Genomic DNA, 20,684 nt, shown 5'->3' with positions numbered 1-20,684 from the left:
CTGAGCTCCTATTTGCAGCACACCAATAACATCCTACTGAACCTTTAACACATCTCAAAATGCTTCCTGGTGATTCAAATTCCAGTCTGCTAACGCACACAGCTTTAGTAGGCATTCACCCCGTCAGAGTTACTCACAAGTACCATGGAACAAGAACCCAGAACAAAACCCGTAACACTCCCAGTTCTTGTAACTGAAGAAGTTGTTTACAAACAAAAACATTGCTTGGCTACGCACTTTTCTGAACAGGTTTTAAAAAAAAAACACAACACATTAACAGAACCTTAAACCTGCACTGACAATTAGCAAACCAAAGATACCTAAGTCTTGACTTATTTCTTCTTTTCAGGTCCAGTTTTATTCCCTTACACACACGGATCAAGCCTGGAGACAGCCTCTGGAAGGACTGATAGCAAATTTCTGCTAAAGGACTGATCTCTCCTGAGTAATACTTTGAAGCAGAAGGCTTAGTAGTCAACTCATCAGATTCTCTTCTCAATAAGCCCCAACATTTCCGTTTCTATAGAATGTACTTCTTAAGCATATGGATCTATAGATTAAAGCTCTTTACAAAGTACGAGGTAAGAGGCATTAGATACCCATATATGAGATCACCACAGGCTTTTGGATGCTTACTTGCCCTATATTTCTTCACAAATATCAAACACCAAGGTCTGAAAGGCAACTTTACAACATCTGTGACAACATCCTAATTTACACGGTAAATAGTCTTGATTCAAAATATGATTACATCAACACTAATAACAAGTCTGTGAACAAGCTACTCCTAGCATTAGGAATAATTACGAACCACAGCCTTAGTCTGTAACTACCACATGCACAACAACATAAATAGCAGGGGCCGAGATGTGGCTCAATTGGCACAGATGCTGGTTAAGGACCAGCTCTCTGCCTTGCCACACCACTGCCAGCCCCACTCTGCTGCACGTACCTCAGCCATCTTGCAGTGTAACACATGGTCTTGGGTCTACTCTACTACCATGACCTGCTACTACTGGTCAAAAGTTATCCCTACTACTAGTTGCTGTCTCTTCTGAGGTTGTTCAGTACATAACTTTGCCCTTGTACTTGTCACAAATGTTTTCCTTCTGTAATCTTAAACACTTAGCAGTCAGACAATGGTCTCAAATTGCTTTTGGAACCGGAACTTAACAAACAAACAAAAACAAACAAAAAAGTTTGGTTTTAAACAATATTACAGAAATGTATATGAAAAGTATTTTGCTGCAAAAACATAATTTTCCACCCTCCCAAACCTGGGAAGTGGCAGTGACTTAACAGGCTGTTTGGGGCACACTACATCACATCAGGCTTATCACGAACCTGCATGGTTGAAGCCCTATTCCAGAATGGTGAGATACTTAACATGATTTTGCAATACTAAACCCTTCCAAATTAGCCTGCCGCAGCAGGCTGGTCATCTTTGTGGCCCTCCTCTGGATTCATTCTAATACATCTATGGCCTTCCTGTGCTGGGGGCCCCAGAGCTGAACACAACTGCCCAGGCAGGGTCTTACGATAACAGAGTAGAGGAGGAGAATCACCTCCCTCGTCCTGCTGGCCACACTTTTGATACAGTGGGGCTGCATCTTCTGATAATCAGAGGGCTGGAGAAACCTCTCCTGTGAAGAGGGGCTGAAGGAGTCGGGGTTGTTCAGCCTGAAGAAGAGAAGACTCCAAGAAGACCTCACAGCAGCCTTCCTGTACCTACGGGGGGCTACAGGAAAGCTGGGGAGGGACTCTTTGTCGGGGGGTGTAGTGATAGGGCAAGGGTTTTAAACTAGAAGAGGGCAGGTTTAGATTAGATATTAGGAAGAAATTATTTTCTCCAAGGGTGGTGAGGCACTGGAACAGGTTTCCCAGAGAAGCTGTGGATGCCCCATCCCTGGAGGTGTTCAAGGCCAGGATGGATGGGGTTTTGGGCAACCTGGTCTGGTGGGAGGTGTCCCTGCCATGGCAGGGGGGTGGAATTAGATGTTTTTTTTAAAAGGTCCCTTCCAACCCAAACCATTCTGTGATTCTCTGCACACAGAAAAACTCATTTTGCAACACAAGTACCCACATAAAGCCTTACTTTCTTATGTTAAAGCCTTTGCTGAACTCACCTTTTCAGGTTCCAATAGTACCATACCAGATTTAATGATCACTGCAGCAATACATATGTACCAAACCTCAAACTTGTGAAATTAAAAGGGAATCAGCTTCTACTATCAAAAACGACAAGCCTGTGAGAACAGGCATATACCATGGAGTGAAGCACTATACAGAAGTGAAGCAGCATCACAACAGCTCCCCTGTATGCTTTACAATATTTGGTATGTTTGTTACTAGAAGCTATCAATTATATTTTTACTACCCTAAAGTCCTCCTAAGCAATACTGGAGGAAAAAAAAAAAAGCAAAATAGGTTTAAATTTTACAAAGATACTAAGTACCTCTGTTTCTTAAAATCAATAGATGCAGATATCTTAAGATTTGATTTGGTTCAATGAACACAAGAATGTTTGTGGAGGTACAGACCCAAAAGAGAAAGCATTAGGCTTTTAAAGTTTCTCCTCTAAACAAATTCATGAGCAAAGTATTTTTCTATTACCCACAAATGAGTGGGGAAAAGAGAAGAGTGGACAGAACCTACATTAGGCAATTTAACTTCCTTAATTTAAAAGATCACATGAATAAGAATTGGAAAATTCAGTGAGAACCAAATAGAGTTCACTTGAAAATTACAAAAAGAAAATCAAATCTCTTACAAACAAATTTTCGCTAAACAATAACTAACCACTGCAATCAAATGAGCATTACCTTCTGTTTTCTGGAACAGAAAAACACACACTAGACCCTACCATGGAAGCTTGAATTGGTACGATAAAGTTAAATGGAGTGACTTCATTATACAGAGTTCATATGTAATTGAATATAGTCTGATATTAGAGATAATTGTCCTGGCAGACCCAGGGCAAGGGAAAAAGGCTGATAATTGAATCATTGGTATTTGTGTCTTTGTCTTTTTAAAGTACAAGTAGCAGCAGTTCTTCCCACATTTGCAAAAATCCAGTCCTTTCACTCTGCCTGTACAAATCCCAATTCCTTTTACAACTGACTCTTAATACTTGAGTCATTTTTCTTTAATAAATGGAAAAAGGGATACTGAACATGATTACTGTGATATGCCATCATCCTTTGCTTTATACACAAAGTTTCAGTCTTGCAAGCATTCTAAAAGCCAACAGCACTCTCACCTTTCTCCTGCTCTGCTGTGGCCTCCCAGCACTGTTCCCTAACAGCCACAGAGGTGTGTTCATGAACACAGCCACCCTCGGGCATCCGTTCTCCCAACAAACCCGCCAGCCTTGTCCCCCATTCCACCCTATGGCCTCTACTTAATTCATCTAGATTTGAATGAAACTATGAATCTTAAAAAAACAAAGCTATAATTTTACTCAGAAGGGAAATTATCACACAGGCATTCATTAAAACAATGGACATGTTGCCTAACAAATTACTGCTCCTGTAGAACCACACTGCTTTCCAAATGCTTTGCATTAAATGTCTGATCATACAAATAACAGAAAATTTTTATTTTTGGACATAACAGTGCAAGAAACCTTGGGACCCATTGTTCTAGATTTCAAATGTTCATCATTACCACTTCAACACTTCATCAACTTTTATTCTTCCACATTCAATTAATTAATTTTGCTACTGACCAAATTCTTCTCTGCAAGTTCTCCTTACACTGAAGACTTCCAATGTTTCTGCTTCCTAACACAAAAATGCAAAAACCTAGAATAGCTCTTTTCTAATCTCAGAACCTGCATTTACATGCTCAAATAATAGATTCATATATCTAGCACGAAAAGATCAAAAGCCATCTATAAATCATCAATGTATATATGACTGATAAGAACTAATAGACACAGTCAAGTTCTTTGCCTGGAAAGAAAACCTCTTAAGAACAACCAAATCTTAAAAAAAATAAATAAATAAATAAATAATTTTTTTTAAAAATCTAAGTTTATCTAAACAAAATCTGTCCAGTAGTACAATGTAGAAAAGCAAAATGAAAAATGGACAAGTGCCAAAAGTTTGAAAGCTACTTAAATTATTTTGTCTTTATCTCTTTCCTTTTTTCTTGCTTTAATGCACAATGAGTAGTACTTGGTTTAGCTGGTGTATTTTGGACGTGAGGACAAAGACACGATGACTAATTGAATAAAGAAGTTAAACTGGTGCAAAGCACTATTCTTAAAATTGAATTCTGCAGCTATTAAAAATAAGTTAATATCTATTAAGCATCAGTAAAACTGATTACTTGCAGACAAATAATTGGTTCCATCCTTTTTTTTTTTGCAGGATGCATTCTGAAGACTAATGAAAAGATCATGTAGAAAGAAGGGAAGATCATGTAATTTGCGTGCACTCAAGGGCAAAGCTTTATACTTCAGTTAATACAGCGTGTGATATGAAGCTGTATATATCTATACTTGAATAGTAATTTTTAAATAGCAAAATCAAAACAAAAAGATGTAACAAAATGATCTTCCTGGTTAAGGGAGAAACAGTGCAATGCCACAGTTAGGACTGCTTACAGACCACATCAAAACCTAATAATCAAACTTGGATTGAAACTATTATAGATTTGATAAGGCTTCATACAACCACAGAATGGTTTGGGTTGGAAGGGACCTTAAGGATCATCAACTTCCAACCCCCTGCCATGGGCAGGGACAACTTCCTCTAGACCAGGTTGCCCAAAGCCCCATCCAGCCTGGCCGTCAGCACTTCCAGGGATGGGGCAACCACAACCTCTCTGGGCAACCTGATCCAGTAAAGATTTTTTTTCTAATACCTAAACGAAACCTACCCTCTTTTAGTTTGTAGCTATTCCCCCTTGTCCTATCACTGCACTGCCTGACAAAGAGTCCCTCCCCAGCTTTCCTGCAGGCCCAACTGTCCTTTAGGTACAGAAAGGCTGCTCTGAAGTCTCCCCAGACTTCTTTCCTGCAGCTTGAACACCTCCAACTCTCTCAGCCTGTCTTCATGGGAGAGCTGTTCCAGCCCTCTGATCTTTGAGGTCTTACCAGAGCCTACCCATGACAAGAAATTATAACTTAGAAAGCACTGCTTTATTCATTATCCTGATATTCAGCTCTTAACACCCTTTGTGAACAGAGATGAGCAGGATATTTATATAAGAAGTCTGGTAATGAATTTAATTTCTATTTAGAGATAATACCCTTTCATCAACTCAGGATCCACCAACATTGTTTATGCTTCTTAATTTAAACAAGTAGGGAGTTTATTCTCAGACAGATATTTTTAAGAGTGAACTCAGTAGACCAGCTTTACACAACTGTGAGATAACATACGCATTACAACAAACAGAAGGTTTTAGTGAATTATGTAGTCAAGAAAGGGAAATTACAGATATAGGGACAGATTTTTAAAAATGTTAACAAACACTGTAGCTGCAAGTTCTCACAGTGAAGTACTGGCTATATGTATGTACATATGTTTTGTATGTATTAGGCATGTTAGCATTGCCACTGAAGTGAAAGTAGGCAATCTGATATGGGTAGGAGAAGTTGTTTTGCTTTACTAGGGAACACAGTCCCAGTATCTTAATCTTGTACCTGCACAAGAACTTGTTCTCAAGCAACAGATGAAGCAAGGAATTTTTTCAATTTTTCCATTTCTTTTTCATTTTTTTTCCAAATTTTCCATTAGGAAAAATGGAAAATTGTGTTCAAATACCATACAATTCCCTCATCTTTATACAAGAAGGATTTAGCATATTCAAGATTATGCTACAGAAGAAATGCAATTGTAACACGCGCAGCTTAGGGGATGAATCTCCTAAAGCACTTAAAGCACACTAAAATCCAGACTTCTTAGCACTACAGGAAAAAGGGAAAAATCAGAAATTTTAAGACTACAGGTTTTGATCTTACAAACATACTCAATGCAGCATTCTCAGCAAGATCAACAAGACTACTCACCTACACAAAAAGCAGGCAAACCTTACAACCTACTTTATCTTTTTGTTACTGTTACAATACCCATGATATAATCGACCATCTGAAAACAAAGTATTTACCTATGCCAGACCTTCAGTATTTTCAGGGAAAAAGACGTACCTCAAGTAAAAACAACTACGTCCACTCAAACTGCCTTTCTTAAGTGAGTTTCAGCACATTTTAGGGGAAACATCAAAAACTTTCAGCATGCACCCGAGACTAGATATGCTTCACTGAATATGTACTGTCCCAGATACAAAAATAGCATACCGTGCATTAGTAAAACAGAGATAGAAAATGCCTGTACATCAGGCTTGTTACGATGTTTCACTTGTCTGTTTGTTACTATTACCTAACCCAAGGAAGGGTTCCAAACCAGCCTAATGCTGCAGCAGCTTTCCCACCTCTGGAGCTGATGGAAAATGCTACCCCAAGACATCTCGGCAAAGTTCAAAACTATGGATTGCTTGTTTTTTAAAACAGTTATTTAAGTTATGTTTGTTACTTGTCCCTGCTAGAATCAAGACTTCACTCAAGCAGGAAACACAACATTTCGCTCCCAGACAGCGGCAGCCAAGCTAATGGACAGGCTAACGAACCCAGCTTGGGGCCTAAAAGGCACCCGGAGGACTTGTAGCCAAGACTGAAGGAGAAACTTGTCTCGGATTCCTAGATATGCTGTTGCACCATAACCTCCAGCAACACTCCCCTCTCAGCAGCTGATGACAAAAGGCCTTATCCGAACCCTTTGTCCTCACATTGCATTCGCTCGTCTTCGAGTCTTACTTCAGGCCAGTGTGAGCTTACTGATCATGCAAAGGGGTTGAAAAATATAATGAAGATGTCCCTTCATATCTGCTGACATTACAAAATTGACTACTTCCTCAAAAAGCAATGATAACTGTTGGTCATACCTAGCTCATCCCATACAGAAGCAATTTTCTAATATTAACTTCCCCATTTGGAATAATTTTTCTCTAAGTAACTCTTATTCGAATGATTTCTTGACAAGTATTGACAATTACAAAGCACAATATTTATTCCTCTTCCTCTTTTCCTATGCTTGGGTTGTTTTCAAGATACACATTACTTACGACCTTAAAATATTTTAAATAATATATACCTCAAAGCTGTATTAAGACATGTCATCTTTTACTTCACTCTTATTGTTAGAAGCAAACAAGGTTTGTTTAGAAATTATGTAAACCAGCATTAATAAGTGAAAGATGACTACTTCAAACTTGCTTCAGCTGAAGACACTAAACAGACTAAATCTATATTTAGGATGAGTTTAGATCAGTTATTCTGACCTCATCTAGCTCCTACAGACAACACCACTCAGCAAACGGTTCACTGCAGGTGTTGTTATTCTTTGGGTCCCATTAAAGCGAGACAAAATGGTGAGTATTTCCAGCATCTACAAAGGTCTGCTGATCTCCCTGCTGCAGGGCCATCAGTCTGGTTCCTGCTTGCGTTCACTTATTCATTACTGGACTTGCAGTTTCTTCAACATAACCTATGAATTATATGGTACATAATACTTCCAGTATGTTTTCCCAATATATGGATACCAGTAACAAATATTTTGGTCCTCTTAGCCCTATGTTCAAATATGAAAACATAATTATCAGTTGGTAGCCATGCATTATATTCAAATGTGTTCATATTCGGTCAGTCAATTAAAATTACCAACAAGGCTGCATCCTTATGAATGATCAAGTGTAGAGAATTTGGGCAGGCAAAATTGGGATGACTTTATAACAGCCTTCAAACACTAACAAGAACAAAAGAATGAAGCTATTACAATCAACCAATAATAAAAATTAATAATAAATTTCCTAAAGCTTTAAAATTTTGCTGCTGCGTGACCATGTATGGACATTGTTCACTTAACAGTGAACAATTAATACAACTAGCAGGAAAGCTGCTAATTGATTTCTAAAATTCTTTCATGGTCCTATGGCTTTTTGTGTAATTTAACTTCACCTGTGGTTTACCACACATTTTGATGCAATAAACCTTAACATCAACATCGTAGAAGTATGACTGGATTCATTCTTTCCCTTAACACATGGGTTGATAGGACAATGCTTTTGAAAAAAAATGGTGCATATCAAGATCATAATCATACTGTTCAAACACTCTGAATACATTACTCAGCTATATACCGACACAACTAACAACAGGTAACATAACCTAAATTTATTTATACTACCCAGTAGGTCAGTCTTTCACTTTAAAGTTAACTGCTTTGATTTTGAATGTGCTACTGAGATACTTTGGAGAGACACACTCATTTCCCCACTGTGTACTTCTAGAACATCAAATCTTCTGAACACAAGCAATCATAATTTTAACAGCAAAACTGTGCAAATTGTCCAGAGAGATAGCTAAGGATTTTTTTTTTTTTTTTTTTTTTTTTACCCTTGTCACTGTGCATGAGTACAGATGAAGCAACAGTGAGGACAAAGTGGAACGGTGTTGCTGAAAGCAAATTAGGACTCCTGTTTAAAGGCACAACATCTAATTTTTGTTCTTTCTTCCAACTATGAAAATAAGAAAGATAATAAGGACTTTGTACCTGTATTTCTACTTTGATTAGCCTAGACAAAATTGCTTGACAAGGTATACCCATGATTAACGAATGCCTTCAAAATTCAAATTTCTTTCAGAATTAACAAGTGCTTGAAAGTTCAAGAAGGCAATTACTCTACTTTATTACATAAAAATTAAGCCATCAATTTATTCAAAAAGTAGGTAAATCCACAGGAAAAAATGGGTCAAAGAAAAAAAAAATCACTTAAATCAGTTTTAAGAATTTGTAGTCCATATTTCACATCCCTCCTCTGAAATTAAACGTTTGTTGAATGAAATGCACCCACATATTTCCAAATCAACTTTCAGTCAAATACCCGCTAAAGCCCCCCATGCTCAGTTCTCATAATGTGCTGCAGTAGCCTAAGCAGCACTTCACACATAACACACCAAGAGCTTACCAAAACCCTGAGTAAGTCAAAACAAATGAGTGTATTTGTGTGTTAAAGTTACTTGTGAACACTGCATTAACAAGCACGTATTTTGAATACGTGCACAAATTCTCCACTTAAGTAAAGGTTTCTCAAAAAAAAACAACCCACCCAAAACCAACCAAACAAACAATTTAACTCTTAAATCGATGTTTGACTTCTTGTTTTCAGGTAAAAGCCTAACACAAACATGCCTTTCTCACCCTGCCCAATTAATCACCAGAAGAGATTTGCACCTACTTATTTCCATTGCAAGCATTCTCCCAGAAGAATTTTAAACAGAACACTTTGTACATCTCCATAAACTGGTGGTGAAATAGTGCACCATTCCACAGCCAGTGAAATAAATTAAACACAGAACTTCAGCTATAAGATCTCAAAGCCAAAAAATCAGCAATTTTTGAAATGACCATTTGAAAGAAAAAGATCCCAAATGTCAAATCTATCTTTGGAAAAGTAACAGTAACAAGTTCCCTATTTCTCTTCATACTGGTTTCTCATTGTAACAGTTCAGGATGTTTTTCCAAATGTGCAGGTCCATTACATGTCACCATGCTGTCACTGAAATCACATAAAATCTTCCATTACTGTTCAATCTAGAGTTTGTTAATGCACAGCACAATGATGGATGATCAAACATGGAAAACACTAGGAAGACCACGGTATAAAACGCTATTAAAGCTAAGCACTTCAGCAGCAAGGTTATCATCAATGATGGGCACTGCAAGGTTTTCAGGTAGGGCTGTATGTTCCTGCTTAAGACTCAAGTTTTCTTTATAATCAGCATTAAAATGCTTTTTTTGAGCGGAAACACTTTAAAGTTGTGTTCCCCCCTTCTGGAGGGGAAATCCTTTAAATATGAACTTCCCAAATCATTCATTGGAAAGCATTTTACCCCACTTAAAATTTTACCTATTCTCTTCTCAGTGACTAGGACTTTTACAATGAGAAACAGCCAATAAAATTCCTACTGTGCAAAAAATGAGAATATGTTATTCACCTTCCAAGAAATATACTCTGTCAATAACAGTAGTACCCCTCTGGAATCACCAGAAGTGATTCCAGAAGTTCACCAGAAGTGAACTTGAGAAGTGATGTGTATCAGAGACACAACTGGAAAAACACAAAATATTACACTTCTGTAGTTTTTGTAATTTGCAAGTCTTAAAAATCAAGAACAGGTTGAGCATTTGTCTCAGCATTAGGTAAGCTGAAGAATGGCACCAAAATTCATCGGCTATCACAGCTAGAAATCTTTATGTGCTAGCTTAAAAATCCTTATCCTGGAAGACGTCTTCTTCTTAAGAACCTTTATCCTAGAAGACATCTTCTTCTTAAGAACCCTTAGCCTAGATGTCTTCTTAGTAAGTACATCAGCACAGCACTCAACAATCTATTGAAATAGACAAAAGCTATTAAGTTCTTTTCCGTTAGGCAAGGATTTCTCCTCCTCTATTAAAATTTGAGAATGCTGACCTCATTCCAAATGAGCACCTTCTGTGACATGCAGGCACCAGAACTGGGTATCAGAATGGTATCAGGCATATATTACTGTACATCTCTACACTGCTACTCAGTATTCCCTATTTAAGCATCTCAAGATTGCATTTTTTCCCCTAGACACCAAATAAACTCATGGTAGTTATCTGCCCACTGTAACAGCCTATTTTTTTTTTTTCCATTTTACTGCTTTTAGAAATATAAATGTCATTTATATTCTTTTCTGTTAGATGAAAAAAGCACATTGGGGAAATTCTGTGAGAAAGAGAGAGAAAAGTTGGTGAAACTCCCTAAGTCTATGCTGTTGGTCGCTATTAGTCACTGCTACCCATTACAAAGTGAACCATTTACTGGCAGGTGGTACCTGAAGGTGAGATATGTGGTCTCAAGTCTAGACCACAGAGGGTCAATGCACATAAGAGGTAGCAAAGTAAAGAGTATGAAAGCAACTGTAATGTCTTATTTAAGTAACTGAGGCAACATTGCTGACTAAGAGAGCTTCAGCAGAACAAGAACTACAGGGAAAGCAGGGCTGAAAGTGGCCTTAAAGGTAAAGGCAACAAGTTGCACCTCAATATGAGGGAGAAAATCAAAGATAATCACACAGAAGGAAGTCACACACAAGAACTGACAGAGCCTTCAGCAACCCTTGGAGAAAACTGTTCCAAGATCAATACCTTTCAGTGTTGAAAACTGTATCTCAGTGACACTGTAAAAGCAGAAAAACTTGGCAAGGCTCGTAAGAGTAGCACTGCAGCTCCAAAGGCATTAAATGACAACATTAAGACCACTTGGTCACGTAAAATATTCAGTGATTAAAAACTGATGAACGCCAACAGCTCTTAACTTTCTGAGGGTGGATACAGGAAGACACTGAGTTCACATTTGTCTGCAGTTGTAACAACCTTTTTTTTTTTTTTTTTCTCTTTCCGAACAAGAGGTTAAAATCTCCACAAACACTAAAAATTCTTCTCACTTCTCATCAGCAGAATTACAATCATACGCGATCCTAACACAGTGAGATATAAGATGAAACTGAGCATTCTCTTCTGAAACAGAACGATAGGTCTTTGAACCGCAGAACCTGAAGGACCTTTGGAAAACATTGAAATACCTATAATGCAAGTTCTGAGGAAAGACAGTGTGGTTTTAATGCTGAATTCACGAACAAAAGTAGTTAGTAGTTTAGAAACAACTAATAAAATAAGGAGGTTCTTGCTTGGAAAAGCTTAAATATGATGTTTAATTAATTTATCTATTTAGAAAAACAAGGAAAATGGAAAGATGAAAGAATCCTCAATCTCACCTAGTTTAATCATTTAATTTATTAACTGCCGATAAAAGAACGCAAAAAAGACCACTGGACAGACTAGCCCAGATTCCTGTCCCTGAAGACAGAACAGTCAGAAGATACCAATCTTGTCCATCCACTGAAGCAATATATTTTTATCCATACTATGCCCCAAGTATTTTTGAAAACATCCCATGAAGCAAATTTTACAACTCATGGTCTGTTCAAATAGGGTGTTTGAACATAACTGTATTCTACCAAATACTTTTTACTATCTAACCTTAGGAACATTGCATTTAAATCAGTTTCGTTTCTTTCTCTCTACAGTAAATGTGAAGAACTAATGAAGAAGTTCATTGCCCTTTCTAGACAGTAAAAGGCTTGCCTCTCCTTGCTCTATTCTTCATTTCCTTTTTTCTTAAGGGGAACCCCCCAAAGCTTTATACTTTATACATAGCTACAGTTCTCCGAATTCTTGGGAGATTATCTGTGTAAGCTGGTAATTTTAAAAGCACTGTATTTAAGTATAGTGCTTGAAAGCTCAAACAGAACAAGCTGATACAGCATTGCTCACATTTTTCAGCAATATTTACTATTGAATGAATGAATGAAAATTGCAATTCTGAATCATGACTTACAGCACTTTAACTATTATGTTTCCTTACCGATGCCCCAGAAGAATAAAAAGCTACTACCAAAATACCTCTGAATAAAGCACTTGGACTAAACACACTCCTTAATATGTGAAGTTAAATACATAGCTCTAACTATTAATCCTATGAATGTACCTGTATATGCATTCATGTTCCTAGATGTAATAGTTCATAAGTCAAAATTAATGGGACTTTGCCATAGCTTATTCAGCTCTGCAACACTGGATTAATATTAGTGTCACAATCGCATTGAAATATACTTATTTTCTGAGAATGTCTAGAAGCTTATTTCACTTAACCGATTTTTCCATTTAAAAATATTTAGCGTAATAAAAAAAAAATACAACTCTGCCCGTAAGTGCACCGTGTTAGTCATTACGCAAACCAGTCATGAAGTTAGTTTCACTTTGAATAATACTAACTGTTCAAGATTATTTTTTTTTTTAGTACTCAGGAAATACTCAACAATATCATTAAAAAAAATCTCTTAGAAGATTACATGCCTAAGCACTCTTGTACTACTGCCGGTCATTTTCAACACTACCACTCCAATTGATTTCCTTTTTCTAGTTGCTTATACTTTTTCGGTTGAAGAGCAGCCTGCTCAGATGCCAAAAAGTGAACATATACTCAGCAGTATTTGAATAATGCATCAGAATGTATGCTTCTGACACATGCTGCAGTATCAACACTGTTAAATATAGTCTTTTATAGAACTGGAACAGTGAGTGATGACAGCTGAAACGAGGTGGGTTAGCTCTACTTTTGCGTATTTGTACTTAATTTTCAGTAAGTTAACACTTCAGCCTTTGTCTTTGGTGACAGCTTCACGAGGAAAGAGATGAAGAGGTTGCGTGGTGGAAAAAGTGTCAGTTCCCTTTTTTCCCGTTCCCTCAAAAAACCCTAACAAACCACCCCCCAAAAAAACACCCAGCGTGCAACCTAGCCTCGAAGAACTACAACTCGAGGCGCTGGGTTACCAGGCGCAGGCTGGCAGGCCGTGTTTATTTAACCCAGATCTTTTCGGCCGCGGGTCCTTGCGCTGACAACCCGTGTGGCCCCCAGAAGCAGCGCGGATTCCGTGCTGCTGCGGAAAACACCACCAGGCCGGGCCTGCCCGCACCTTCGGGGACTGATCCTTTTTGGGGGGGGGGCATCACGCGTTGGCCGTCAAAGTTTAAACGCCAGGCGTGCAATGACAGCCGCGGACGGGCTCCAGGACACCCCAGCGAGGCCAGAGCTGTAATTTCTGGTTAAAAAACCACCCGAGCCGCTTCCTCCCTTCGGGGTGAAGAACCGCAGGAGCGCTGCCGGGGGGCTGCCCTCCCCGGGCCTCGCAGCTCCCCCCGCGGCCTCCGGGCCCCGCAGAGCCCGGGGCCGCCCCCGGCCTCACCCCCCCCCCCGCTGCCGGTGCCCCCCGGACCCGGGCTGAGGGCGCAGAACGGCGCCGCCCCCCCCACTCCCTCCCCTGCCCTCCCCTCCCCTCCCCGCGGCCGCCCGTTGCCCCCCCCCCTCCGCCAACCGCCCTCAGGGGGAGGCCGAGGGGCAGGGGGGCGCTCCCCGCGCCGGCCGAGCGCCACCGGGGGCGGAGGGAGCCGCCCGGCCAGCCCCGGGTGCCCGTCGCCTCCCGCTTTCCGTCCCTCACCAAGTGTCGCCCTTGCGGAGGGCGGTTTTGAGCAGCGCCGCCACGTCCGTGCGCTGGGTCTCCAGATCCGCCGCGCCTCCCTCCGCCATCTTCTCGCCCCGGCGGCAGCGACAGCGGCGGCGGCAGCGGCGGCGGCGGCGGCAGGGGCAGGAGCGGGCCGCGCTGCATGCTGGGACTGACGCCGCCGGGGAGCCGCCCTCGGCCCCCGCCCTGCCCGCGGGCCGCGGGGAGGGGGCGCGGGGAGGCGCCGCGCCGCGAGGCCGCCTGGCGGCGGGGAGGGCTCGGCGCTGAGGGGCCGCGTCCTGCCGGAGGGGCGGGCAGCAGCCCTGGCCCCGTGTCCCCGTGTCCCCATGTCCCCGTGTCCCCATATCCCCACGTACCCATGTCCCCGTGTCCTCATGTCCCCTTGTCCCCATAACACTGCCAGAGCCCGGCTTGCCCCCTGCAGATGGTGGTCTGTGAGACCACGCTTCAGAATGGGGCGGAAAGGGGAATTCGCCTTTCTGGAATAAAGGGCTTTTTGCAATCCTTCAGTGTTTTCATTGAGGTGCATGCGCCTTGCTGGTGAATGTGTTGTCCGTAGGTTTGAGTGGTGTGGAGTCCCGGCGTTGTGATAGCCGCATAACCTCTGTTGCTGTGCGAATGCTGTTGGGAATGTGGGTGTGCTGGGTGGCTTGCTTTAACTTTCCCAGACCTTCACAAAACCACACGGTAGTTTGTAGTGTTTGCTTCAGTCCCTCTTATCTGGGCCTGATGTCTGTACAAACACTGCAGCCTGACATCTGGCACCTCACCAAAACACGAACGAGTCCCCATGTTACACTGCAGTAACAAGGAGCTTCTCTTCTCTCTTGTGTATAGACTTCACAAAATTGTACAGAAACCTTGAGCTGCGGCAGGGGAGAATGCTGCTTACAAACTCCTTAAAAGTTCCTTCCAGCAGATCCAGCAGCGTATCCATAATGCACGCAGATGTATACTGAGCCCCCTTCCTCCACCCAAGTCATTTTAGCATGCTGAAATGTATGACTAACGCTAGAAATGCATCATCGGCTGCCACTCGTATATTATAAGCTATTGGATGTTATTACCTATTGGCTAATTAGCACGTATGAGCTAGTAGCATGTAGCTGTTATAAATAGTACTGGAGATTACTCTTTAGATATGCACACAGCAAAAAAAGAGAGTGGGAGTAAAGTTCCTTTGCAGCCACAGTAGTCCAAAACTAAGTAAATATTTTGCCAGGATTATCAGTAAAGATGATGATGTTGAAGTAAAGGCAAAGTCAGGGCCTGCATCTGGAAGAGAATATGGATATGGAAGTCATGCCTCCCAAGAGGTTGGAAGGACTGGTGGTGACATTCACAGCATCTGTAAGAGCTGGAATATGAAATTCCAAGATGAAGGACAAGTAAATTAAAGATATCTGTCATGTGGAGACATCTCCTCATCTTGGTAAACAAATACAATGTTTTAAACACCAAAAGTTACCTGTATGCCAAACTTAAATTATTACAAAAAAGATATTTTCTTGTCAATTTGGAAAAAATATTTCTTGATCCACCATGATTGATTTGCCAAAAGACTCACCTGGAGCCACCTACGGCTCTATGCTTTGGGTAGCATAAATGCAGTTACTTGTGTTCCTTAGATCTGTCTATTCATGGTACAAAAACAGATACTAGACAGACATTAGGTGCTACAGTTACTAGACAGAAAAGCACATGACATGCCATCTAAATCAGAGCTTTTTCTAAGAATCAAAACGGAGAGATGAGTAACTCTGGGACTCTCAGTGCTGTGCAAGAAGCAATTGTGCTTGTTACAGTACAACAGCAGTGTAAACTTGAGGTAGTCTTTCCTCTGCTCAAAATTGTTGAAAATTGCCAATTAGTGATAAATCTGTATTTTCACAAAAGTTTTCTGAGCTAGCAAGGAATTGTTTCCAAATACACTTATCCTCAAAGGTGCCCAAGGATCCTCAGAATTTAAACCATCTAGTAGATAGAAACAGTGCCAGAGATACTGATGAATGACCACCTACCTTCTCTGATGAAAAATAATCTTTTGTAATATAAATTTATATCTTCCTGCTTTTGATATAACTGAAAGCAGGAAATTGTAAGGCTAGAAGTGGCAGACTTTCCAGTAACCACTGGGCCTCTGTTGTTACCTGACTTCACTGCTATATAATGCACTTTTCTAAACGTGTTTTTTTTTTTGTGGTTCTAAACATTGATCATTAAAAAGGAAACAATTAATGCAATGCATAGAGGCTCAGACATTCAGCAAATGGTCTGCAGATAACAACTTGTGTACTCTAATGATTCTATTGATTCCCAATACAACATAGAATTTAAGCTCTCAGTTCTTGTTTTCAAGTCAATTAGTGGACTTGGATAAAGAAACTTAAAGTATGGCTTTTTTTTTTTTTTTTTTTTTTTTTTTTTTTTTTGTGGATATAAGAAGCTCTGCTTCTCAATGGAGGAAACTCATGCACACAATAAAGTCTGTAGAAATGATAGACATCTGTAAGTCTTACTCATGGGTACTAGAGAAAAATTGTCTTCTCCACTTTTTATTTTCTTCCTAAACCTTCTATACAATAGTTACGAATTTATGGAGGGGGAAAACGAGGCTTCAGATTCTCTACTCCAATGATCTACCAAGCACTTTTGTATATGGTGGCCTTATAACTAAGGTGGTAGCATGAATTTCCCTTTTAGTCTAGAACTGTGTCAGACACAGAGCCTGCCACAACAGAATGGGTACAGATGAGTGTGTATTTAACATTCACGCATATAGTCATATAGGTAATGTAAGTAATTTCACTTTTAGGTGAGAAATCTGATGGAAGCTGTTTTAGAGCTAATGTTACTAGCCTAATACACTTTTGGAATATGTGAGAGGAGCACAAGATCAATTATCAGTGCCACCACTGCTGTTTTTGTTCCATACTCTACTTTCTGGATATATATATATATATATATATCCTTAAATGCTAGAATTACAAGCATCTTTGAAACAACTCAATAATAAAAGCAAGAAAGCAGAAATAGCAATGGATAGCAAGATAAGGCAGGGATTCTGTAAGGTAAATACAAGAAGGAACGATGTGGGAAAAAAAAATCAGTACTAAACAAAGATGGAGGAACCCAAGGAAGCAGGGAATGAATGAGGGATAGAAGCAGATAAGAATGCACATTTTTTTAAAGAGAGAAAGAAATATGGTATACATTTGGAAGGCAGTGCAGTGGGGAAATTAATATGTCCTGTCCTGGAAGTTAAAACATGACTGCACTGGAATTTTTGGACAGTATTGACTCTAATCTACTCTGCACATGGTTTGCTCCATTCACATAGGCTGAGTGTGACCATGTTAAATTATTTTTTGTAGCTAGATAGGATTGCAGTTGCTAGATATAATAGTGAAAACACACCTTTATTGAGATAAGAAAAAAAATGCAGCATTTAAAAAATGTATATTTATATAGTTGATTTAATCAGTCTGCTGCATTTTTAAGTACATTTTTAGTAATTACTATTACTGAAAGGATCTTTCAAATGAGAGAACAAGTGTATAGACTCCTGCAGAAGTGACTGTTACTTTTTAATTTATGTAACATGACATACTCTGTCTTCTTCACCTTCTTATCTCATGGTCTAGTAGCACAGTGTCCTTAGAAGAATTAAGTCAGAAATTTCATTGATCAGAATACAGGGGAATGATGATAGGGAAATTTCAGTAGGATCAACTAAGGGTGTTCCAGAAGTCTTCCTAATTACATCACAAGGGAGGAAATGACAGTGTTTTCCCCTTCAATTTAGATTTTTTTAATACTGGGAAGCATTCTTTTATTTGATTTTTAAATTTCCTGGAGAATGACTTCTTAAATGAATATACAATTAATTAGAGAAGTAATAAGCTAAAAATGCTGTGTATCACAATTAAAATAATGTTTCCAGTTAATTTAATAAATTTAATTATTAATTTGTACTTCTATTGAATAAGCATTTGTTTAATGTACACTGAACACTTCAATTCTAAGAGCCTTGGACTTGAAAGAAGAATGATTGAAACACAGGCTTTTTTATGATCTGATCTTAATCAGATCAAAACCCAATGCTTTCATCTAGACATAAAATTTTTATTTTCAAATTAGTACAAATGAGTTGAACTTTGTACTTCTCCTTAAAAAATGTTTTTCTTTCAAGAATTTAAAACACAGCAATTGATTTTAAAGGTATGGTAGCAATAGGTTTTAGCCATGGTTGACAGATATGTCAAAATTATTATCAGTTTCTATAACTGCTTTGCACATCAGGATGGATCCACATTTTTTTTCCTCTATGCTTATGAAACGAACTGCTTAGTTTTGAAATTAAGAAGTAAAATCAAATATATTAACTGTATGTGAAACATATTAACTTACATAATTGTTAAAAGTTTTTAAGGAAGATTCATAATGTAAGGTTAAAGCATTACCTGCTGAAGATGTAGGAAATTTAAACATCATGTAGACTTGCTAAGGTTGGCACTCCATGTGCCAAAAATACGCTGCTGTTCTATAAGGAAATGTTGTGCTTAAGTGGGAGGAGACAATGAGAGATTTATAGTCAGACCTAACATAGGCAAGTCAATTTGCAGAAATCACCATTCATTTCATTAGGCAGAATGAAACATCATCATCATAGAATTCATAACACAGAATTCCAACAGAACATGAAACAATGTATATAGGATGTATTAGATCAACTTTTTTTTTTTTTTTTTTTTTTTCCCCACAAACACATACATATATGGATGATATCCATTAAGCTTGCAGCATAGTGTGAAGTGGAACAGTCAGGGGATCTCCTTCCTGTGAGCTCTTTACAAGCCCATTCACCCCTACAGTCAATAATGTTATGTTACCTAGTATCTGAATATCCAAAAAGTATTCATTTAAAAATAATAGTATCTGCCCCTCATAAAACTATATTATGGACTTCAACATGAGTTTAATGTATGAAAAAAAGGAATGTGTCAAGAAGTATTTGTCTCAAGAAGTATTATGCTACATGTTTAACAGATTTAAGTAGTAAACATTGTAATAAAAAGGAAGAAAAATGAGGGATAAAGAAATCCTTTCCTTGATGACTTGTGTGATGTCTATGCCTTAACATGGGTGTAAATCTCCTTCTAGTAGCCCCAGTGGGTTTTCTTACTGGCTGTTTTTCATCTTCAGCTAAGCCAGGAGGAAAGAAGAGTCATCCTACATGTTGGAGAGAGAAAGAATGCTTCTGTCACCTCTCCTGGAGAGGATGTATGAGTTTGGAGAGGTATTTTCAGTGGGTGATACAAACAACGCCAAAGGGAACATACTTGTATGTGTAGCAGGTCTTATTCTTTGTGTTTGTGCATGGGAACAAGTGCAGTATCTTTTTAGTACTTGAGATGAGGCAAAAAGCACAACAAAGCCAATGTGTTAACCACTCTAGATACAAAATATTCTTAAGACTTTTAAAACTGTGCTGTCAATTCCATTTTCAGTCTTTTCTTTAATGACATGTGTGCTTTAGTTAACTGTTTTACATTACAAATAAAATAAAAAGGGGCTTGGATATATGAAAGTATCTGTATTAAAACAAACAAGCAAACAAACAAACAAACTTTCTCTAGTATTACTGAAAGCTATATTGTAGTAAGGAAAGAAAGCACCAGACTAACACACACACAAAAAGATGTAAACTCTTAAAACAACTAATGAACTTCATGGGTATTATCTTTTCATTGAATTCTTTGGTATAAATTACTGGCAATTACAAAGTTTATACTTAAATAAGTATGTCTATGCTAGTGGCTTGTTCTGGCTTTTTTTTTTTTTTTTTTTTTTTTTTTCCTTTTTCTTTTTCCTTTTTAAGTTACACATGGTACTAATTCATATATGACTTCAGCACTCCCGGAACTCTCATTGGGCTTTGATTTAAATTATGATGCCATTTCTGTGTGACCTTGGACAAGCTTGGATAACTTTTCTGATGCAGGAACTCTGTGAAGCTTAACAACATGATGATATCTATAGAAAGTTAGAGATACAGATGCAGATATCAATACAATTTAAACCTAAACATGGACACAGACACAGAGACAGGTGTAGATTTAGTTGTAGATGTAGATGTACGTATAGATAGACCGCTATTTTAATTGTTCGCACATAACATAATAGAGATGGGAGACGTTAAGATTTAAAATTGTTCATTATTTTGTAAATAAAGATTTCTTGTGTGTGTTGGCCTTAAATTATTTGTTTGATAGGTAATGTCATGGTTTATTATAAATTAGTCTATTCTCCTGGTACACATGTAAATTATATTTCCAGACATGATTTGATATCTGCTGAACATAACATAATTATTCTAAGAAAAGAAATGTAATACTGTTGTGTTTAATCTTCAACAAAAGTGGAACATCATTTGAAAAAGAAAGCAAATGACATGTAGTTGCAGGTAGCAATGAAAATATAGTCTGTGTGTAAAATAGGCAATATT

The 20,684-nt window shown here is 38.8% G+C and overlaps 1 protein-coding gene across 2 annotated transcripts in view; it reads right to left on the bottom strand.

The window, feature by feature from the left end:
- Positions 1 to 14,299, bottom strand: part of USP15 (ubiquitin specific peptidase 15) — a 71,970-nt gene extending 57,671 nt beyond the window's left edge. For both annotated transcript variants that reach the window (XM_032185992.1, XM_032186002.1), the window contains exon 1: positions 14,153 to 14,299. In XM_032185992.1, the coding sequence (XP_032041883.1) occupies positions 14,153 to 14,241 (89 nt within the window). In that variant the 5' untranslated portion in view covers positions 14,242 to 14,299. The remainder of the gene's footprint in view (positions 1 to 14,152) is intronic.
- Positions 14,300 to 20,684: the final 6,385 nt, after the last annotated feature.

The sequence above is a fragment of the Aythya fuligula genome, chromosome 1, assembly GCF_009819795.1.
Source record: "Aythya fuligula isolate bAytFul2 chromosome 1, bAytFul2.pri, whole genome shotgun sequence".
Lineage (NCBI taxonomy): Eukaryota > Metazoa > Chordata > Aves > Anseriformes > Anatidae > Aythya > Aythya fuligula.
The sequence above is the reverse complement of the archived record's forward strand: the minus strand, read 5'-3'. Positions and strand labels throughout refer to the sequence as shown.